Source organism: Anopheles cruzii, chromosome X, assembly GCF_943734635.1.
Source record: "Anopheles cruzii chromosome X, idAnoCruzAS_RS32_06, whole genome shotgun sequence".
Lineage (NCBI taxonomy): Eukaryota > Metazoa > Arthropoda > Insecta > Diptera > Culicidae > Anopheles > Anopheles cruzii.
This window is the reverse complement of record NC_069143.1, coordinates 2,119,074-2,142,422: the sequence shown is the minus strand read 5'-3', so window position 1 is coordinate 2,142,422 and position 23,349 is coordinate 2,119,074. Positions and strand designations below refer to the sequence as shown.

At 51.9% G+C, this 23,349-nt stretch overlaps 1 protein-coding gene across 1 annotated transcript; it reads right to left on the bottom strand.

Annotated features, from left to right (window-relative positions):
* Positions 1 to 17,958: 17,958 nt before the first annotated feature.
* LOC128274028 (neutral alpha-glucosidase AB) lies at positions 17,959 to 21,956 on the bottom strand. Its single transcript, XM_053012115.1, has 3 exons — positions 21,711 to 21,956; positions 18,581 to 21,070; positions 17,959 to 18,504 (listed from the first exon to the last, which is right to left on the bottom strand). The coding sequence occupies exons 1-3, from the start codon at positions 21,833 to 21,835 to the stop codon at positions 18,276 to 18,278; spliced, it is 2,844 nt and encodes a 947-aa protein (XP_052868075.1). The 5' UTR covers positions 21,836 to 21,956; the 3' UTR covers positions 17,959 to 18,275.
* Between the last annotated feature and the right edge of the window lie 1,393 nt (positions 21,957 to 23,349).

Genomic DNA, 23,349 nt, shown 5'->3' with positions numbered 1-23,349 from the left:
TCTTCACCTTTAATTAGGGGGTTAAAAAGGGGGGTTTCTGAGTTTAAACGAGGTCGTAGTAGCCGTCAACACGATCCATGTCAAAAAAGTAAAAAAAAAAACACACAACACCTGAAATCGTAGAAAAAATACAGAATGTCGTATTGGAAAATCGACGAATCACTGAAAGTGATTTAGTATAAGGCCTAGACATCTCATTGAGTAGTATAACCAATGTTTTGACTGATGTTTTGGGTTCCTAAAAGCTGTTTGTACAATGGGTGCCGCATTCGCTAAAAAAAGAACAAAAAAGTCTAAAGGCTAAAAACTCACAAGAGCAATTTGAAAATGGCAAAAATCCTTGGATTAAAGTTCAAATGGTTGGAGTATCCACTCTACTAGGTCTAAGCGTTGCAAATCGAACTGTTTTTAAACAAAAATAAAAGGTTATAACATTTTAATGCGATTTTCTATTTTATTCAAAGTATGTGCCATCACTAGCTATACATTTCCCCTATCTTTCTTTTAAATCATGGATTCCCAGTCGAAAGAATTCTTCGACTTTTTAAGTAAACTAATTAGTCATCCCATTTCGACTTCCTCGTAGAAAACGAAGAGCTCCTCAGCCAATACGTGTCCCATCGATGAAAAAGAATGATATTCGGAAAGAACCAAGTCTGGTGAATAACGCGGGGAGGGATAGCAGCTCCCATCGAAGTGATTTGATAGTTTCCTGAAACTGTTTTGCTTTTTGGGGGGCCTGGTGCTTGTTTCCACGGGCCACCAGGCGCCCCCATTGGAACCCCCTAGAATTGCATTTTGGTCGTTTTCGATCAATGCAGGGTTCAAATTTATCATTTGTTGTCAGTAGCGATCAGAATTAACGTTTTCATCAGGTTTTAGGAGCTTGTGAAACACCACACCTTTCTGTCCCATCAAAAAGTCCGTTTTTTGGAGTCCTTCGACGCTTTTGTTAAGTCAAAATCGCCATTTTGGAATTTTTTAAACTTCTTAAAGCACTGCGATCTTCCAAACACAAGTTCCGACAAGCATTTGGTGCGATTCCGAAGCAGTTTTCTTCAAAAGGAGCAGAAAAATAATAATCTCCGTAAAACGTCATTTTCAGGCACAAAAGTTGACATGGTCTAACCCTTTCAACGGCCGTTTGCAAACTGATTAAATTTTTTTGCGACCTGGATTCATTTACCTGATGTCTAAACAAGGTAATGATGAATGAACCGCTAAACTGGGAAGTCCCAATCGACAGGTACAGTCATTTTTAAAAAAGTCCGATTTGCAACGCATAGACCTAGTATTGACAAGATTTGGCCCCTAGCGACTTCCATCTAGTTTTAGATAAAATAAATCGTACGTGAAAAGCGTTTTTCGTCAAACAATGATTGCATAACAGCTGCGGAAGCATATTTTGAAGCCCTTCCAGTTTCTCACTCTGGGGATGGAATTTGGTTAATTGAAGTCTCCTTGGAACAAGGGAATGTACAAGAAACCGGAAGGCCATACTGAATAATAAAGTGTATTTTAAACCATAAAAATATGTTTTTCGTATCGACCATACGAACTTATTGAACAGCCTGGTAGTAAAGGGATTGAATGAATTTTAATTCAAATTGTTGGATCATCCACCATACACACAAGGTTTGGCCCCTAGCGACTTCTATCTGTTTCCAAAGCTAAAAAAAGGCATGCGTGGAAAGCGAAAAGTTGAGGTTAAAACCGCGTCAGATTCTCCACTTCAGAGGATGGAATGGATAAATTAGAATCTCGTTGGAACAAGTGTATTGATGTTCAGGAAAGAGTTTACTGAATTATAAAGTGTAGTTCAAACGCTGGAACTGTGTTTTTTCCGCTATCGAACCGCAAAACCTGTCGAACAGCCTGTGGTACAATGTGGTGTTGGTGTGTTGGTTCCGGATGGAATCCAAACCTTCCAAAGGCTTCCTGGCTCCTGCGAAAAAGTGGACACTCGGAGGGGATTCGAACCCGTAGGGATGTGCGCGCATCCGATGGGCAGCGCGCGCTGCCAGATGAGCCACGGTCCGGCCACTACCGAATGGCCAGTCCGCTGTGCAGCCTCCCCTTCCCACCGTGGCCCCGGAGCGATGCGGTCCTGCGATGGTCCACAATAATGGACTTGGAGTGCTGGCGGCCGCCGTGACGTTCGTGACTGGCGCCGAGGTGATAATGGTGATGCGGTTTCGGAGTGGCTTTGTCAATTTCGGCCTGTCATTCGCACCGCACCCCGGCACCACCACCCTGTAGCCCAGGGCCACAGGATCTGGTAGAGGTTTTTATAGTTCATCCGGTTTTGCTTTTCTTTTTACTTTTCCTCTATTCCGTGGGCCCGCTTTGGGGTACGGCCGGTGGCGTACGTGCCCCGTTTTCTCGATTCTCCCACCCAACCCCACCCCCACCCCTCTCTCTTCGTACATCGTAAAAAACCGCCATTTTCGCACAGAGAGAGAGCCAAAACACTATCTGTTACACTGGCTGCTGCTGCTGCTGGTGTGACCGGGACTCGAACCCCCCAAACCCAAAAGGGGAAAGCAATATTCAGCTGGCAGCTGGAGAGCGGAAGTGGGGGATCGCTTCCACCAACGGAAGCGTGCACACCCGCGATGTCAACTCACTCGATGAGCACCCCCAGGTCCCGAAGCAAAAAGAAGCAAAATCTCAGCAGCACGGACCGGACCGGAACGGACACGATATGAGCCCTTCGGACCGAACGAATGGCACAAGCAAAACGGTTGAACACGGATACAACGGGAGGACGCACCGGCGGAAACACGAAATCGTCACCATACGTGCCCGGGGAGCCGGAAAACGGCTCCCGGTCCCGAATATTCCAGGACATGTGGGTAGGAAGAAACCGACGAACGCGACCTGGGAGCCGGGGGGGGGAGTGGGAGTGTGTGATTATGTGCTTCGCACCGTGGATCAGTGGGTGGTTGGTGTTAGTGCCACACACACACACGCGCGCGCCGCGAAATGTTTGACTTCCGGATGGTCCGAGATATGTGCTTTCGATGTGCTCTCGCCGACGCCGCCGCCGCCACACTGTCATTGAATCCACCCTCCTAGACTACTATCCCTCGCCACCCCCTCCTCCTTCTCTCTCTGCCTCGTCCTTCGGTGCTCCAAAGCGGCACTTCCGATCCCAAGTGGGACCAATAAAATATATTGTTGTTGTATCAATTCCCACACACACACACACACATCCTAGGCGGCTTCCTATAGGCTTGGCCTGTCAATCTCTCCCCTCCCCCCGGGCACGCTCCCTGCACCCACCCCCCCTTACCACCACCCCTTTCTAGCTCTCTCTCACGCTCACTTTTAAGCCCCTTCTAACCCGCCCGGCTGTGTCCTGCGGTGTTGAAGCTGAAGCCGCGTAGCGCCGAGTGACGGAGAAACAGAGAGAGAGTGAGAGAGAGAGAGAACGGTATGCCGGGCAGGGGATGGTGGGAATGGAACTGTGAAGTGATGGGTTTTTTTTTGCGTTCCTGTTTGATTTTTTTCAACATTGAAACTTTCATCGCCGTTTTCGGGCGGAGGTTTCGGTTTCGCTCCGCGGCTCGCTCTCGCTTTTCCTGCCCGCCGCCGCCGTTGGGTTTTTTACGATACCACGCACGTATCCTGTGTGGAATGGGGGGGGGCGGCGGGTACGGTGGTAGGAGTGTACGCGATGAAGTAGGCGATGATTGCGATGCGCGTTGGAGAGACCGGAGATCCGGTGGGAGATCCCCAGCGCCGGGCACACGAGGCCACTGCCAACCGCCAACTGATTGACTTCTACTCTGATCGGTGGGGGGGGGGGGGGACTGAGTGGGTGGGTGGCCTTTGTTATCCCCGTGCGCCACCTCCAGCTCAGGCCGCGCACCGATTGGCATTCTCAGCAGCAGCCGTGTGCCCAGAGTTATGGCTTTGCAGGCGGTGGGGGGGGGGAGCGGAAGCTGGGGCGGGATGTTTTGATTGTTGCTCGTGAATGGCGTAACGAGGCCCTCTAACCCCCGCACCCCCCTCCTCTCCAACCCACCACGGTTTTTCCGGTTTTTTCTCCGTTTTTTCTTTTCTATTTTCGGTTCGGTCACGGTGCACCACACGCTGAAACGATTTACCACCCTCGCCCCACGCTGCCTACCCGGCTCATTTCCAACCCCCTCCTCCTCCCCCCTTCGTGGTGGCCCCCAAGGGTGCTCGAGGTGGTCGGTTTAAGGGGGGGGGGGGGAATGGAAGGCTTAAGAAACGTGAGAAAATATTTTATTTTCAAGAAGCGTCGGAGAGAGCCTTGGTAGCCTCTTGGACCCTCGAACGAAGCGGCCCCTTCCACCTTCCTTCCGCCTCACTCGACGCGGTGCAGATCCTTCATCTCGTGTGCGAAATCTCGTCCGTCTCGTCCGGCGACGGAAATGCCGCAGAGACGCCGCGTTTCGACGCGGCCAAGTTCGACGACGACCGTGAAAGTTTCTCCATCCCCACGCCCCCAGCCGGACACGCGAAACCTCCGGCACTTACAGGCCCCCCCGCCCCCTCGCACCGACTTTTGTCAATTTTAATTTTCACCCTCCTCCCCGGGACGCTGCTGAGTGCTAAGTTGGCGGAATTCCGGGGATTTCACGGCGGTGGAGCGGAGCTGGATTGGGCAGAATCAAGCGAAGCCACAAGAATAGTGTGCCCCCGAGCTGCTGGAAGTCGAAAAAAGGCGGACGGCGAGACGCGGCGGCGGCGGCAGGATCCCGTCCAGGAGCAATAAATAACTTGTGGAGATTAAATTTCCCTTCAAAACTTGAACGGTTGAGCGCCGAACGCCGAGCCGCGGCCGGGCCGCGACTTCGACGCGCGATCCCCGACCACCACCCCAGCGCGACGGGCGGAAACATTCTTCACCGGTGGTTTTGGTCCATGTCCTGGGGGATGGGAGATCCGCTCTGCTGTGGTGATGAATTGGCGGGGATCTTTCGCCCGAGCCAAGCTGGAAGGCTCACGGTTTTCTCTGAGCTCCCGCTCCGGTCTGAGGCCGATCCAATTTGGCTACCCGAGACCCCGAAGCCCGGAACACCCTCGGTCGGCGGCGGTGATGAGGGGGGTGGTCGGCAGTGGAGAGCCATTGTCAATTACAACGCACTTACTGTGCAGGAGGGGACCTTACTGCGGCCGTACGCCTGCCCCATCGCTCTCTCCTGCTCTCTCTCTCGTTTGCGGGATAAAGTTGCATCCCAACCCCCAGTCCACTGCACCCCCCCCCCCCCCCCCTCACCGGTCGTCTAGGATGAGCCGCGGCGGCCTATCCACAGCGCCTATCGCATCGTATTTTCCCTTTACTCACTCCGCTCGCTCGCGCCGAAAGGGCGCTCCACGGTGGTTCTTTTGTTTTGTTTTTCCACCCACCCCACCGCACCAACACACCCGCAGCCCCGTGGGCCGTACTGTCGCGTCCGTGAATTCGTCCGTCCGAGTCGCTCGAGCCGAGCGAGAGAGAGAGAGATAGAGAAAGTGGCCCGGCTGAAGTAACCTCCCGAAAGAATTCAGTTTATTAAATTCTTGCAAAAATTTTGGGCCCTCCAGCCGCCCCGCACCCGGCCACCACCAAAACACGAAGTATCCTTGGGATGGGATGGGGTGGATGGCGTGGAAATGTTCATGGGGCTGGGGCTGTTCATTGCGGGGGGAAGGTTTTTCGGTTCGGCCTGGAGACCACGGCCAGCAAGGCCCAGCCTGGGTTTAGGAGTGGAATCACCGCCGGGAGGTAGGTGGGGGCTACGGCTCTTCTTCGCACGGACGCTCCAGGACGGACGCTGTAACGTGGCGCGATGGCAAAAGGGGCGACGAAGAAACAAACAGTAGCCGAGCCGAGGCTGCGCTGGAGATACACTAAGTCTAGGCGCTCCATAACCACTGCGTTTGTCTGTGTGTGTGTGTGTGCGTGCGTGTGTTAGCCAACGGAGTCAAGGACCAAAGCGGCAGCAGCAGCAGGACACCAGAGGGTTTAACCGGATGCACACTCATTAGCGTGGCGGACACAAGCAGAGTAGCAGCGTGGTCGAGAGCGTGACGCTAGAAAGTGTGGCATAGCGAGAGAGAGAGCGAGGCGTGGAAAGGACGTGGATCGTCACGGAGCACGCACACGTTGGAGGCCTCAATCTGCCTCCCTCCCCAAACCCGGTGCTCTACGCGGTCTACGGCCGCCGATAAGTGATTCATCTTACTGCGCTGCGGTTGCTCCTTGCTCCGTCCGCCAGTCGATGCTTCCACCCCATCCAGCACCCCCCACGCGATGTACGTGTCCGGTTTCCGGGTTCCAGTTCGGCCAGATCCGGTCCGGAACCGGGCCGAGAAACGGATGGCAGCGGAGCACGCAGCAAGGCCAAGAACATCATCACTGGACCAACCACCGCCGGATGCACTTTCGGGCGAACCTGCCGGATCCGGAAATGGGCTTTTGCGGGTATCACGTGGTACCGCCATAACTTGCGAGCCCCGAGGTCCCGCAAGACGGGGGAGAATGCATGGTCGAGCCGTCCAAAAACCGAGTCTAGAACTGGAAAATCGGAATCTGTTAACACGGTTGGCTCTAGCTGTCAATTTGGACCTTCTAGTTGCGCTTTTTTTTTGGCAACATTACCCCGTTTTGACATCAGGTAAATGATTTCGGGATGAGCAAAAATTTAATTTACTTTGCAACCAACCTTTGAAAGGGTCGGTAGACCATCCCCCCTATTATGGAACTCAATTACTTGACTTGGCGAACTCAAATGGCAAACACAAGTGCCGGGATCACGGTTTTCAATTAGCGAAGCTTCGAGTGCTTAATGTGCGGAAAAAGCTTAAATGTGAAGGCTTGTAAAGCTCTTTGAGTACTAACTGTCATTTCTGGTGCATTTTTGTAACCATTGAAGGTGGTAAACAGACAGCAGTTCAGATGAGCGTGCGATTCTTGTTATTATATTTCTGAAATTTTTAGATCATTTCCGCGTACTACGTTTCCGATAACGACAGTGACAGTGGAAGGAACTGAAAATACAAAGATTCATCGCAAAGTATTGCGATGTACATCCGACCCACTGTATTTTTCATCACCAAAATATAAACTATCTTTAAAATTATCATTATCTTTGCACGGCGCAGCATAAACAATACAAACTAATTGATAAAATCAAAAACATCCTAACAGAACGGCTCCTTCCGTTGCAAAAAGTTGACAGAAGCCGGTTTGTCAAATTCGTGTGCAGAGACCGTGCCAGAGGCTAACGGCAAAATGACGCGAAAGCCCGGTCTCTGCCGGTATTTATAGAAGTAAGCATTCTCCACCCGACGCCGGAAGTGGATAACGCCGATACCTGCGATTAGTATATAAGGAATTAAAACCAGCGACAAATGCGTTGCGAACATCATTGTATAATCGGCCGCTGAGACGTGAACTTCCAGGAAGAGAAGTGTGGAATAAAGAGGAATCGGAAAAAACGCAACAAAAGAGTCTGGACTTCGATCATCATTTTCTACGGTCCTCTACACGTGTCTCCGTTTGAAAACCTAAATGCGGTGACAACTCGATCAATCGACAGAAAGGGTTGATCCAGTTGAAAGCTTTCCAAACGGGAGCTCAAACGGTGCGCAGATAGCAAAGTGACCGTTTGAGTTCCATAAAAGACCCACATGTCAACTTTTGTGCCATGTGAATATGACGTTTTGCGGGGATTATTATTTTTCTGCTAGCTGCTGTTAAAAAAAACTGCTACAGAATCGCATCAAATGATTGTCGAAGCAGGAGCTTTTGGAAGATCGCAGTGCTTTGAGTTTGGTGGTGGTTTCAAAGAATTTTAATATGACGATTTTGCGACTTGCGACAAACAAACAGCGTCGGAGGACTCCAAAAAAAGGGGTTTGGTGAAACGGTTAATGGTGAACCTGGTGAAACTGTTAATTCCGATCGCTACTGACAACAAATGATCCAGATTCGAGCCAGGCATTGATCGAAAAACGACCAGATTGCCGTGTTCGCCTGGTTCGCCATGGAGGCCCCAGGTACTCCATGGTCTAGAGGCTTCATTACACACAAATCAAAACTGTTTCAGGATACAATAAAATCACTTAGATGGGAGCTGCTATCCCCCCTCCCCGCTGTATGCACCAGACTTGGGCCCTTCCTATTATCATTCATTTTCATCGTCGGGCCACGAGATGACTCTGAGCAGCACTTCGTTTCCTACGAAGAAGTCGAAATTGGAGGACTAATTCGTTTTGCTTCAAAAGACGAAGATTTCTTTCGTCTGAGAATCGACGATTCAGAAGAGAGATAGGAGATAGGAGAAGTCCCCAGACTGGCAGCACCAGCCAAACCCAAACCCTAACAGCGGAAAAACCCCGATTTTTAAGCCGCGTCGATGATCAACCCACCCGCCAATCATCACACTGTATTGTGTGTGAGGCGTGGGTGGGTTTGGGAACAGGGTGGTATTGTTTCTTCTGACGACTGGTGATTTTTTTGCGACGGGGAGGGGGGGAGGGTGAACGCGCATCAGGTGAACGCATAAAGCGCCTTGGCCGAGGCCGCCTCTACGCAGCCCAATGGGAAACCAATTTATCATTCCATTTGCCAGCCTCACGGCCTCAAGTCCCGGCCCCCGGTCCGCTAGGTCCGCTGTAAAAGAGATGTCGCCAGCATAGCGCATCCCCCCCCCCACCCCCCGCGGCCTACGTCACACCGCCTGCGGCGATCGACAATCGACGTCGACGGACGCTGGGCGAGTGACTTATCTCGCGTGAGACTCTGCCTGCGAGCGAATGTAACGAATGGTAGGCGGAAGTGGGATGTCCGGGGAGGGGGGGGCACTGGAACCCCCCTCCAACACCCTTTCCACGTAGCACCACGACCCGTTAAATGAAAATTAATTATCTGCCCAACCGTGAAAAGATATGTAGCTCACGTGTGTCTGTGTGTGTGTCTGTGTGTGGCACACGCACCCCCGACCCCACCACCCGCCTGCCAACGCTCCAAGGGAAATGATAAATTTTGATTGCGTGTGTGTGTGTGTGTGTGTGTGTGTGGCACATTTGCGCCTGCTGATGGCTTGGGATTGGGTGGGGTTGGGGTTTGCGTTGGGTTGCGGGTGTCCCAACTCGTAGCGTACACCCCACCCAGCCCCCCGCCAACTCCGCTTGCACATGGGGTTTTATGCGTTGTTTAATCCCTCCAAAAGCCCCCCCGTCACCCTCTCGCTCTCGCTGTTCTTGTAGCGCATCAACGGCGTATCCGTCGGACGTGTCACGCTCAGACCAGCCGGGGATTCGTCAGGCGCACATTGTTTGCATACACCCCCCCCCCCACCGCCGCCGACCCTCTTTCAGCCAGCCCCTCAGCCGTTACCGGCTGGCTGCAGTTCGCGTACCGCCCCCGCGGCCCTCTCCTCTGCCACGGCCACGGAAACTGGGGAACACCATTTTTTTCCGCCAACATCAATTATCACGTTCCTGGTGGGGTCCTGGCTGGCACACAGGTCCGCGACGACCGGTCCGCCCAACAGCTGTGGTTCGAAGCGCTGGTCAAGGCCACCACGGCCGCGACTGCCGCGAGTAGTTCGGAAGGACCCCCACCAACAGATAGAAACCAAAGACGTTGGGGGAGAAGTTTCGTTGTTTAAACTCCACACTCTTGCAGTTAACAGCAGTTATCCCTAACGCAGTCCAAAGACCACCGCGCGTAGGATAAGCATTAGCAAGGACCGGAAAGGATGGCTCTAGCTGTCAATTTGATTCCCGTCATTAAATTGTTTTGACATCTGGCAAAGGATTGCCATGAGGATTGAAAGTGCGCACGTCATTGCTTTTCTGCTAGTACCTGGTCAAGAAAACTGCTACAGAATCGCATCAAACGCATGCCGAAGCATGCCTTTCAAGAAGATCACAGTGCTTTAAGCGGTTTAAATAAATCAAACATGGTGATTTTTACCTGACCAGCAAAGTGCGTCGGAGGCCTCCATAAAAGTTTCAAAGCAGACGGCGAACTATAGGGTGTTTCATTAACGACGCATTTTTTCATGTGGTTATAAAACAAAAACGGCCGAATATTTTTCAATGGTTGAACATTTATTTGAAAGGCTCATTCATAAATTTTTCATATTTCCCCATTCTCTGCCAGAAGTTCAAGGTTCGTACTACAAAATCCATTGAAAGTATTTGGCTCAAACTTTTCATCGATGATGGTGATCGATCGCTTGCTTCCAAAATTTAAAGAATATCACAAATAAAGCGGCGATGCTGTATGTTTCTGGGCTCTGCACTATTACACCGGTCAACTATGAATGAGTAGGACTGACTACGAATCCTGCAGCACAACACTGGTAAAGTCTCCGATAACATGTAGAACCTCGGCTCCATGCATGTGCCAGAATGAAATGTGTGTAGAGTGATCCATCAAGTGGATTTTAAACTATCGATTACTTGACATTTAAAACGTCAAACTTCATTCTGGAAATTGTAAACATTCATATTTACGAAATGGTACACTATACGTCTGCAGAAGTTTTGGAAATACTAAAAGCTTCTTTCCAACCTTTGTGGAACCTTCAACTCTTCTCTTGGCGCTACAACCGCTGAGCAGTCTTGGCCTGGCACCAGAGACAATGTTAATCTCTGATGCTCTCTTCTGTAACATTTATTTTTTTTACGGACGGAATTGTTAGCCCCGCGCCAACCTTCCTGTCACGCCGGTATCGGGAATCGAAACCATGGCCGGTTGAGTTACAACCGATCCCGGGATTCGAACCACGGCCAGCTGCGCTGACAGCGAAGAGCGTTACCGACTGCTCTATCAGCGGGGGTAAATTGTCAACTTCAACTCAAATTGTACAAATTTTGAAAAAGAAAAAACTCTGACCTGAACTTGGAACATGGAAAAATTGAAAACTTGGACGACACTTGGCCCTTAACATGACGGCGCTACTGTACAGCGACAGCCACAACCGCCAATCGATACTACACCCCGATCTTCGGAATCCAAATACTAGATGGACCACCCGAAACTACCTGCTATTTACCATTCGCTCTGGTACAGATCACCACCTATATGCAACCAAGCTACACCCGAATCCCCTGAAGCATCGAACAGAGTTCGTTCTTTCCAAATAATGAATTAAACATAGATATTGATTTGAGATAGGTTCATTCGTTTGTTAGTTTCGTTGTTACTGTTAGTGAAACAGTACAGGTATTGTTCTGAACTAAAATCTAAACATTCGCCGATCTTCTGGTGGGCGTGACGGATTTCACGGGTTTCTGCTTAAATGTTCTACCACATACTTTCGAACACGCTCCCGAGGATTGATTCCACGGGATCCCCCACTGTGCAATAGGACAAAACGGACCACGGACCGGCAAACTGATTCAGCCGGTCCATTGTGAGACTTCGCCCGACTCGCGCGTTCTTTTTTCTGTAGCACCCGGACCCGGACAAATTTTCGTAGAGGACGAAATCGATTGAACCGAACCGCGGTGTTGGAAGGAACCACCACCGTCACCAGCCAGGGCGCCTCTAATTGGAATGCTGCTCCCGCACCGAGTGCACCCCGAAAATGCCGGCGATCAATCTGGGAGCCACCAATCTGGGAGGCGGCTGTCAGAAGTTCGCAAAGCTGCGGCTGCTTCATTTGCATATTAAATAGTCGCGCAGTGCACTATTTCCGCCGACCCGGGTAACCCGGGTCTGGGTCGATCGTAACGAGTCGACTACACCCTGCCTCAGCACCTCTCAGGCTAGCTCAATCCTGGCCCCGGCTGGAGTACGTACGTAAGTTCGCCCCCAATGGCACGATCCGAATTCCGGTGTCTCGGACCTCTTCGACCATTTCTCAACGACCCGATTCATTGAGAACGGGTTTTTTTTTTTCTTTTATATCGTCTTCTGCCCTACAGTTACTGCCACGACTGCTTCCGGTACCTGTTATCATTTCCTTGCACCCGGCGCCGTTCACACTTCCTTGCTTCCCGTTTCTTCGTCCCCCCGGAACTTCTTTCGAGTGGCACACAGGAGACGGCAAACACCTTGTCCACATCCTTCTGGCCCGTTCCGTTCGATTCGCCTTTCCCGTCGCCGATGGAGCAGCATAATTGAACGTTAAACATTAACCGAACGTTCTTGCCGGGCGCCGGCTGGAGTCCCGGCCGGGTGGACGAGCGACCTTGTTGCCAATTGGTGCTCATTGTGGCTTCTCTGCTGGCCTGCTACGGACGGCTCGGCTCGGCTCGGCCGGCTGGTAACGAGTGAAAACAATTCCTCAATTATGCACTTAAGCAACAACTGCTAAGAGCTGGAGAGCGGCACCCGGAGGCTTCAGGCCATAACAATAACCTCTTAATCCGAAAGCGCAAACAACGGAGCAAACACGTCGGAACCCTCGCCGGCCGAGCTCGTCGTCGTCGTCCGGTGCTCTCGTGCCGGTGTTATTGTTGTTGTATCCCGCCCCCCCCCCCCCCCCCCCCCGCCCCCCCGCACACCCAAAAGGAAACCAGGGACCCCCACCAAGCCACAAAGAGGCTCAGGGATCCTCCGGGAGCTGTGCGATTGTGTTAAGTGTCTTGAAGACGCCCCGGGCCCGAGTAGGCCGCGGAGCCTCAGGCATTATGATGGGGTAAGTGCCGCTGAAGGGTCACTTCAACGATGTGGGTCGGCGGGTGTCGGCACGTGCCGCCACTTCGGTGGTGGAGCTACCTCCAGCTACCGCCGCCGAGTACCGCCTTAAACGGTCCGGTCGCCAAAGCCAGCCAGCCGTCATCTTGCCCGTAGCTGCCAGCCGATATGCTCTTGTGTGGAGTGTGTCAAATCCGGCACGGCAACGTTTATGAACTTGTGCTGCTGCTACTGCTGCGGTTTTGTCAGCAGTCGTCGCAGCAGTGGCTTGTACACCGCCCCCACGGTGTTTTCGCATCCCGCAGATTGAAGTGGTGTAGGGGTGTTGTACTTGTCGCGTACGAGTCATCAAATCGGTAACAACCGCAGCAACAACAGCAGCAGCAGCAGCAAGGTCTCTGGTCCGGACACTCGAGCTACCTCGAACCCCAAACTGATCACGTCACGGAAGGGCTGAATATGCTGACCTGCGTAGCGCAGGGCGCCGCCATCTGCAGAACTAGCCATTAGGTTGAATTCGGCTGCGAACAGCGAGATGGACTAATGACACTAACCACCTTAGCTCAATTTACCCTTTACCAATTACCATTTCAAGCAGCCCGGAGACAGTGTTAATTGATTGGACTTCAACATTCTTCTTGTTTTATGAAGACAATTTGCTAATCTCCTCCAAATCATCGTCTCTGTTGAAGGCCGGCTGTCCGATATAACACATGGGGCTAAAAAGTCCCGAGCTTAACACATAAAGAGCGCTAGTATTATTGCATCCTGCATCCTGCAGCCAAAGAAAGCTGTTAAAATGGATGGATCGAAAGCAATTTCGTGTTTCAATTTTCAACACTGCTTCTTGATGCGAAATGCTTCTGCTTCCGATAAAGAAATGCCATTCAAGCGAAGCAATGGCTTGAAAAGTATTATAAGGACTTCGCTCCATCAAAAAACACCAATGAAACGTTGCTTTGCTCACTTCAAACGTGGTCGTGAGAGAAACACAGATGACGCAGAACGCAGTGTACCACGTCCAAAAACACCAGAAAACATTTGAAAAAATCCACAAAATCGTTTTGAATGATCGAAAAGTGAGGTGGCGTCAGTTAGCTGACGTTGTAAAGGTAGCAAAAGAACGTGTTGGCTTTATCTAAGGAGTGTTTGGACATGGTTAAAGGTAAGAAACCGGAAGTTTTGCGTCAATATGTGACACTGGATGAAACATGGGTCCTTCACTTCATTCTGGAATCCAAACGATCGTCATCTGAGTAGAGAGCAACTGGTGAACCTCACCCAAGGTGCCCAAAAGCACAACAATTGGCTTGAGAGGTTACGGCCTCGGTATTTTGGAATTCGGGTGTGGTGTAATATTCATCGACTGTCTTGAAGAGGAAAATACCATCAAACCTACCCTATTACCAGGCTGTTCAGTAAGTTCTTTGTCTCGATAAGAAAAACACATTTTTATGGTTTGAAATTCACTTTATTTTTCAGTATAGCCTCCCTGAACATGCACCCCTGAATGCACTTGATCCAACGAGACTTCAATTTAAGAATTCCATCCCTGACTTAGGAAACTGGAACGCCTTCAAAAAAGCCCTTCGTAGCTGTTATGACGTCATCATTTTATGGAAAATGCTTTTCACGCATGATTTTTTTTGGGTCTGAAAACAGATGGAAGTCGGTAGGGGCCAAATCTGGTGCATACGGTGGATACTACAACAATTCGATTCAAGCCGATTCGATTTGCCATTGTTAACATGTTTTCGCGACACGGCGAATTGTCCTGATGAAAGAGGATGTTTTTCCTCTTCAAACCGGGTCTCTTTTCACAAATTTTCTCATTTAGTTGGTCTAAAATGTTACAAACAATAATCAAAATTTATTGTTTCATTCATTTGCAAGTAATCCGCTAGCAAAATTCCATTCGCATCCCACAAAACTGATGCCAACACCTTTTGGGGCAAATTCTGGACACGAACTCGTTCGTGCCACGCTTTTCCACGAACCACGGCCGAAACTTTGCCAAGAAACCGATGTTGTTTCATCTAGACGACGCACCAAGCGTCAATCAAAATAATGGTCAAAGCACAGGAATGGAATTTCGGTTCACCAGAAACTACTAGTTATTCGCCGAATACCTCAAAAAAATGCTCACCGATAAGAAATTTCGCCCGAATGAAGGTTATCACCGAAACTGAGGCCTATTTTGAAGCAAAAGATGGATCGTTCTACAAACGTGGTATGGAAATGTTAGAGCGACGCTGGAGAATGATTGTTTGACTTAGGCTCATGGGACATTTCCGGCCCATGTGTAAAGCGGCTGCCACACGGAAAGCGGGATGCCCTGGATTATGCCCAACTCATTAACGCCGAGTCGCGGATCTTGAAGTGGATCCGGATCTGGACCCAATCCTATCCCGAACGCAAGCAGAACGGTCAGGGGTCCCGATGGGATCTCAGTCCAAGCGGCGTTCTCCAGGCGGGTCCAAACTGATCCAACAAACCAGGCCAGCTAAGCCCAACGGACAGAGGGATTTATCCCCTCGTGTGGGCGAAATGTTCCAGAAAAATTAAGTTCCATTTTTATGCACGCCCACCATTGGCGGAGAATTACGACGGAACGGGTGCTCCGGAGCGGGTTGCCGTCCTAATGGTTCGCGACCTTTCCAAATGGAGTTTCGGTCCCGCGGCCGAAATGTAAACCGAAAGCTCTTCGAAAGCGGCCTCTAATGCAATGCGGGGGGAGGACAAGCAAAAAGAAAAACGGATATGATGGTTCACCCCCCGCCCCAGTGCCCGCTGCACATCCTCGAAATCAAGTCCGAATCGGCAGCGCTCGACACTCGACCTCGACAACGAAGCCTCGGCAACGAAGGGGCACCTCCGAGCCCGTGGGGGACAGCGGGATGTTGGCTTGCCGAATTTCCCACGGTTGCCCTGGCACCCGGGGCCGAGAGGGCGGAGTGGGGTCGCGAGGTGGGTACCGGCCGGTAGGAATTTATCAGTTGACTGCACCACCTTCCGGAGGCTGCGCGCCACTTCAAGGACCAAGGCTTGGGGGCGGCTCCGGTGCGGGTATCACTAACAACAAGCAAGCCGGTGCTGGTTCACATTCAATTGGAACCTGATCCGGACCAAAAAGTCGCAAGGGGTGACATCAGCAGAACCACACAACACATCCCGGGAGGGTAGAAGTAGCCAAACCAAACCGCAACCGGCGGCCATCGTATAGCGGCAGGGGCGCGATGGGGCGCGAAAGTGGAAAGAGGTAAAGAAAAACGTCAAATACAAATGCGAAAATCTTGAAAGGTATCGTGTGCATGGATAGAAATGGAATCCTGGCGGCGGCGAGCGGCACTATCTGGCGGGTCTTCAAAAGAACATGGGTGGGAAACCTCTCAAACACTTCTTTTCCGTTTTGGTTCGATTTTTTGTTTGTCCCTATCTACCCGTCGGTCCCTTTCCACGGAGCACACCGAGCGGGCAACGGGGCGTGCGGGTATCGTGTGCCTGGAAAAGCGTATAATTTATGATCATGGAATTACGACCAGGTCGCTGGCTGACTGGCAGACCATTTGGGCGATGCCTGTATGGGCTATTTTTTCTTGATTTTTTTCTGTATCCCTTTGCCGCATCCTCAAGTATTTCCTTCAGTCATCCGTAACGACTTATATGTGGTTGGTATCCGACCTCCACCAGGACTTCCAGGTTCGGCGGAGTCGACAGCCGTATCCGTGACTCACAGCATGTCCTTGCTCCGTGCCTCGTTTGCTCTTTGACACAGTTATGTTTACCCCGGTTTTATTCGATTGGCAAACGGAGGATTTGGTCGTAGATCCACGTTCGCCGCGGATTTAATTGTACGGCGGCTCCGCACGTGAGCACACACACAGCACCGACCATTAGCGTGGCGCTTTTTATTTGCTTAAACGACATTCACTGCGCCCAGGGTCCTTGGGTACATTATGCCACAGTTCGCAGCAACAAATCGCAAACGGGCAACAATAAATTACTCTTCCGCCAGGCGGGTTTGTCAAACAATCGCGTTTTATAAGGGCTACCCCTGTCAACAACTTTTCCACCCCGTTCAGGACGTCTCAGGACGATTGTGCGTTTGTCGCACCAACCGTAGGCGCCTCAGTTCCAACCAAACCGGAATAAACAATATATAAACCGATAAAAACCGGTGCGCTGGGCGGATCGGTTCTGGTAGGCCTCGGCGTGGCCCAACGATGAACCTGGCGCTTGTGATAATGGCGCCCGACTTGCCGCTTTTATTGTTGATGCCACCCGACGGCCCCGTACCAAGTAAAAACCACCTACAATGGCGCTACAGGTTCCTAAACGAGGCATCCCGGGAAGGGAACCGCAGGCACGGCGCATCTTCGCGTCCGCAACCAGTAAAAAGATCATTACCGGAGTGATTTATTCCCCCCGAATGAGTTATTAACGAAGAAAATTGATTTATGGCTGGACCACGCGGGTGCTCGCGATGCACCGGGGGCGTTGGCGCGGCGCAGAAGCTGCCGCGCAACGGAGCACGTGTACCTAAAGCAAATCACAACAAAAGCAACACTTACGCCGTGCGTCGGGTGCATGCAAAATTTATTGTCAATCACGAACAAAAAAGGCCACGGGCCCGGAGCTCCGCGGACAAAAACGCGGACCAAACCGAAAACTGCGCCCGGCTGACGCGATCCGTGACATCCAAACAGCAAACAGGGAACCTCCGGTGGCGGGGGTCGGCCTCTCGTGTTTGGGTGGTTGCACTTTTTGTGTTTATGATGGAAAAAATGGCCGAACCCCAACCATTGCTGGATCACCGGGCAACGCAAACAGGACGCAGAGGTTATGGAAAAATAATTGCTCACGACCACTTCCCCTGTGTGTGTGCCGTAGTCGGGCCGGGCCGGGCTGGAACCGTGCCATGTGTGTGTGTGTGCGTGTGTGAGAGTGTTTTTGAGGTTAACAAGATCCGCCCAGTCGATGATGGCATTAAAACGCTATTTGCTGCCCATTGCGCTCCGGTCGCTCCATCCGGTTCCAAGCGGATTTCAGGCGCCCGACATTCGTCTTCCCCGGCCTCCCGCGGGGGCGATCTTCATATCTGGGGACTATTGTTTGACCGGACCATTGTCGAATCTAGTTGGCGCTGTCTGATCGATAACGAATCGTTTCCCTCCCACCACATCAGCTCAGTTATCGGCGGTAGGATGCTGGTGCTGCTGCTGCAGTGAGCTATCGTGATGGATCGGCATCCCTATCGGCAGCGCAATTGAGTGTCACTCAAAAACAGGGCCACAGAAGAAACGTAACGAGATAGCCATCTTATTGTGTTTGTCTACCTTTTATTCGATTGCAGTTTTAGATTGCACACTCACGCACCCACGGTGGATAACGTGTGCTGTTGCCTAACGCTAAGCTTGCTATTTTCTACTTCACATTGTGTGCCAATTGCAGCCAATTGATGAAACGAATGAACGGAGAAACAGTGCACTACGAGCGGCCTAAATGTTGCCTAGAGTATTGCGCGCAGTTTGGAATACGATACGCTACGCGCATTATGTGCAACACCGATACCGGGGAGAAGTACGGAGGGGGGACAAACTGTTTTCGGCACAATCCACTGCAGGATGCCCTATCACTTCCTGTCACCGGGTGCAACGTTTTAGAACTGCAGCTTGATGGACCAAGCGTTGCCCATGAGGACGTGCGGTCGGCGCGCAATAACCGTACCGGGCTCGTAGCCGGACGGATCGCGGATCAGCTCAAGCGGGGCCGATTTGCCGCTGCCATCGCTGTAAACGATGGCGCCAGTCGGAGCTTGCGGTAGCCCGACAAACACGACCTGTTCGACCCATGCCTCAGTCGGATAGCTGGCGGTGCTATCGATTTTGCTGCCGGAAGAGAACGGAGAGCGAGTGTGAATGAGGGGGAGAGAGCGAGCGAAAATTAAATCCAATCGCCACTTACCTACTGCTCAGCGTACCGTCGCGGTACTCGTACTGGAGGTAAAGATAATGACCGCGCCGGTACTCGTAGCTCGTTTCGTCATCGATGTACAGCGTTCCGCGGGCGGTGCCGTCGCGATCGAGCGCGACCACGAGCGTGTACGGATCGCGGCGCATCATCGGACTGGCCCGGCGTGACCGGTCCTTGCGCGGCACGATGGTGCCGCCCCGCTGAAACACCGGCACCTTGTAGGCGTCGACCGGGATCGCTTCGATGCCGACAGTTGCGTGCCGCCGGTACGTGTCACAATCGTACCACCATTCCGGCTGCCCATCGTCGCGCACCGGAAAGTACACCTCGCGTCTACCGCCGGCCGGTTTCGCTTCGAGGACGGGCGCCACCAGGAGCTGGTCGCCGAGCAGGAACTGGTGGTCGATCGCGAACGCGTTGGCATCGCGGCCGTAGTGCGCGAGCAGCGGACGCATCACCGGCAGCCCGGACCGTTCGTGCTCGTAGAAGAGCGTGTACCAGAGTGGGAGCAGCTTGTAGCGTTTGCGGATCGCATCCCGAATCACGAGCCGCACGTCCTCCGGGTACAGCCACGGCTCGCGCCGCTTCGTGTCGATGTGGGCATGCGAACGGAAGAACGGCTGGAAGGCGGCCGCCTGATACCAGCGGGAGAACAGTTCCCCGTCCGGGTTGCCGAAGAAGCCGCCGACGTCCGCGCCGCAGAAACTGAACCCGGCCACCGACAGGGCCAGGCACATCTGGACGGAGGCGCGCAGGTGCCCCCACTCGGCCATGTTGTCGCCGGTCCACACGGCCGCGTACCGCTGGCTACCGGCAAAGTGCGACCGGGTCAGGATAAACGGGCGGAGCGTGTGCTGACCACGGCGCAGCAGCCCGTCGAACGTGGCCACCAGCTGCAGGTGGCCGTACAGGTTGTGCACCTCCCGGTGCTCCCAGCCGCCGTGGTGCTTGTTGTCCTTGAGCATCGTCACCTCGGGGCCGTTGAACACCGACGGTTCGTTCATGTCGTTCCAGATGCCCACCGTGTTCGTCTGCTCGCGGAAGTTCTCCAGCAGGTACTGGTCGGCGTAGTGGCGCCGGGCGTCCGGGTTGAAGAAGTCCACATAGCTGGCCGCCCCCGGCCAGCACCAGCCCTCGTAGTCGCCGCCGTCCTTGTTCTTCACGTACAGGCCCATGTCGGTGCACTCGTTGTGGAAGAAGTAACCGCTATCCCGCTTGATGTGCGGATCGATGATGACTGTCAGGTGACGCCCGCGGGCCGTCAGGTTCTGTATCATCTCGACCGGGTGCGGGAACTTGTTGTGGTCCCAGGTGAAGTAGCGCTTGCCGTCGGTGTACTCGATGTCGAGCCACATCGTGTCCATCGGGATGTCGTACTCGTCGAACTTCGCCGCAACCGTCTGGACGTCGCGCTCATCGTTGTAGTTCCACCGGCACTGGTGGTACGCGAGCGCGTACAGCTGCGGGAGCGGGGCGCGCCCGGTGAGATCGGTGTACTGGCGGAACGCGTCGTTCGGGGACGGGCCGAGGAGCACGAACACGTCGACGATGCCGGTTTCGGAGATAAAGTTAGCCGCCGGCGGCTCGGCCTGGCTATTCCAGCGGACGAGGTTCACTAGCGACGACACCACGTTCGCCTCCTGGTTGTCGTTGAAAATGTCCACCCACGTTTCGGCGACGTTCTGCCAAAACACACCGCACGTGCCGGACTCACCGTGGCCGTACAGGACGGGGATCGAACCGTACAGGGCCATGCCGTTGTTCAGCTCGTACTCGAACACGTCGAGATTGTACAACCGGTACGGATCCGTGTCCTTCGTGGCGGTGTGCTTCAGCGCAAAGCTGTCCGCGTGCTCGGGGATACCGAACAGGATCTTCGCCTGGGCGAATGTGAAATCGAGCGCGATCCCTTCCGGGCCCTTCGGTTTGGAGTCGTGGTGCGATTTAAAATTTTCCTCCCACGCCCCAGGATCGTCACTCTCGGTGGCAGCCGCTACCGTTTCGTCGCCATTCGCTTTCCCGTTCCCGGCGTCGCCCTCCTCCTCCGCCGGTTGCTGGTGCTTCGAGCGTCGGTGCTCGAACCGCATCATGCCCTTACCGTTGGCCGACACCACCAGCACCCCGTTGCGGTAAAAGTCGATCTTGAACGGTGCAATTTGGATGGCGGCTTTCGTTTCGAGCTCGGGTTCACCACCACACGCGACCATGATAAGCGTGCCCGAGCTGCCCTCCACCTTCGTCGGACCGTATTGCGGTTCCTGGGCCAGCGCATCGGTCACGCGATACCGCGGGCTCAGCGGTTCCAGCTCGTCCACCTGCAGGTGGAAGGTGTTCGCTCCGCGCAGACAGGCCAGCTTCAGTGTGTACTCGTGCAGGGTCCGTTGGTGGCGCAAGTTGAGCGTGATGTGCTGCTTGAACTGCTGCAGTGTCTCGGGCAGCGCGACAACCTCACTCGTCTGCGCGTTTAGCGATCGAAGCCGGCTACGGAAGGCAGAAAAAGGCAATACTGTTATCAATTCCGCCTATGCAAGCGTGTAACACGTATTATTTGAAACTATTTGCATTCCTAGTAACTTGCCTTGGCCAAGCGTTCCACAAAAACGGTGAGGAAATTAGGGGAAAACATTGTGAAAATTATGAAATTTTATAAATCTGCGCTTACGAGAGATACACGGGCAGAGAGAGAGTGAGAGAGAGAGTAGAAGCGAGAAAGGGAGCTGGGCATAAATTTGGCGTATGCTAAGAATCTAAACTTCTTCTACAGAGTTCATTCGCATTCCTTTTTTCTTCCACAATGCGTTAGCAATGTTACTAAGAGTTTCATACAAAAACCCTCGACTAGCATGACGGAACTCTCGAACCGCACGCACTCCGCACTGAAGCTTTCTTCTACTTCGGCTTAGTCCGTTTCTGTAACATTAGAAATGGCCAGTTCGGCAGCTATGTTTCGAGTCTATCGACGCCATTGAAGAACGGGACCGTTGATATAGATCCTGGATCAAAAATAGTATGGATGAATGGTACCGACCGTTGCTGTGAACTCATTGCATGATAGAACCATGAAATCAATTACAGTGAACAATCCAAATGCTTGGTTTTAGTGTGACAATGAAAAGCTTACCGACAGAAACTGCTTTGCTCGCAGGTTTTGAAGTTGCTCCGATCCACAGCAACAGCAAGATCAAGCACTACAACAATCGCTATGCCAACCAGTGGCCATATCCGGCCTACCGGCGCGCGGCTCATGGTTCCAGTTGAAGCGTCCTTTTCGCAGCACTCGTTGTATGTTTTCTCACTCGAACCGGAATCGAACGGGAGGTTGGTGGTCGTGTGTTGATTGCCAAGGCGAAACCAAGGACGTACACTTCAACGTCGGCTAAGAAACGTTTACGGGAAGCTTCTGCTTAGGGTTAGCTTTCCACAATCAACCAACGGACAGCTGCGCCAGATGCCGGCAGCTACAACAATGGCGAGAAAAGGGTCAGACTCTTCAACGTCTGATGCAGGATGCTCCAACGTACAGTGAAACACGTCACGTCAGTCACGGTGTATCTGGTTTTGTCTGCATCTGTCGTTTTCATCCTGGCATTCGAGCACTTTATATAGGACGGTATAGAGACACTCTAAACAGCACAATCGGCCATCGCACTAAGAATAGCAATAAAAAGAAATCTCGTTAAGAAGAAAAATATAGGCCAGATGATCGATAAATACCAATGGTAGGCAATGGATGAATTAGTATATTTTCACAACACCGTAGTGTTGACTTTCACTTAATTTATGTTCGTATATACAACAATAGATGAGTAAAATTTGAACCGACTTTAACAATGCTTTATTTATGTGCACAGTAGCTAAGTTTAATCTGAAAACGAAAATACAAAATATTTAAAGCACATCATGGTCGACATATAGCGCACCACCAAAATATGACCAAAGTCACACTACAGCTACAGCAATGAGCATTGGTGGAGGGTTAAGAACAAAATGCAGCCTATGCAGAAGACATCCGGCGAATGAAGCGTGCGAATAAAAGGTTACAAAAGATATGAATGTCAGTGCAAACTTATGCAAAACACAATCGAGCAGATAGCTCGGTGACGGAGTGTTAAGGGCCATTAGCACTAAAATAACTTGACTGCTAGCCCCGACGCATCTAGACTACATAATCTCGGTGCTGGCTCTGTTCGTTTAAAATACATAAAAAAAAACTTCCACAGCAAAACGAAATCCTCCGTCGGTGTGTTGTACATGCGTTGTCAACGCCGTGCAATTAATTGGTAAGGCAGTTGTTAATGTCACTAATAATTATTTAATGCACAGAGCATCATCGACTACCTATCAGCCGGGCTTTATGCTGGATAGATGCGGCGGTACTAGCAGGCAACTGACTTTAAATAGCAGCCGTCAAAGAAATGATAGCCAATCGAGCAGCCTTTCGAGCACAGTTCCTACAGTTAACCCTTAACGTGGCGTGGCTTCATCAATAATTTAATTATCATCAGCTATGCCTGGTTTTAGACTGTTAGCACTAGAAAAATAGGCAGGAATAGGCTACAAAGCCCATTGTATCCCATGTTCGTATCATGCGCATAATTTTTCTAATAATGCATGAGGCTGCATTTTTCCAGAACAAAAAAACGTTTTCAGCACAGCACTGTAATGGTCCCAAATATGGACAACAATACGTCACTGTTGCTCGTTAGATTCGATTAAAATCAATGCTTCCGGCATCACTAACATGGCCATGCCGTTAGAAG

Bases quoted from the DNA above. Each gene is read 5' to 3' on its own strand.
- LOC128274028 (XM_053012115.1), bottom strand. From the start codon at position 21,835: ATGAGCCGCGCGCCGGTAGGCCGGATATGGCCACTGGTTGGCATAGCG. The intron at 21,071-21,710 runs GTAAGCTTTTCA...TGCCTTCCGTAG, and splicing joins GAGCAAAGCAGTTTCTGTCG to CCGGCTTCGATCGCTAAACG. The intron at 18,505-18,580 runs GTAAGTGGCGAT...CTCTTCCGGCAG, and splicing joins GACGGTACGCTGAGCAGTAG to CAAAATCGATAGCACCGCCA.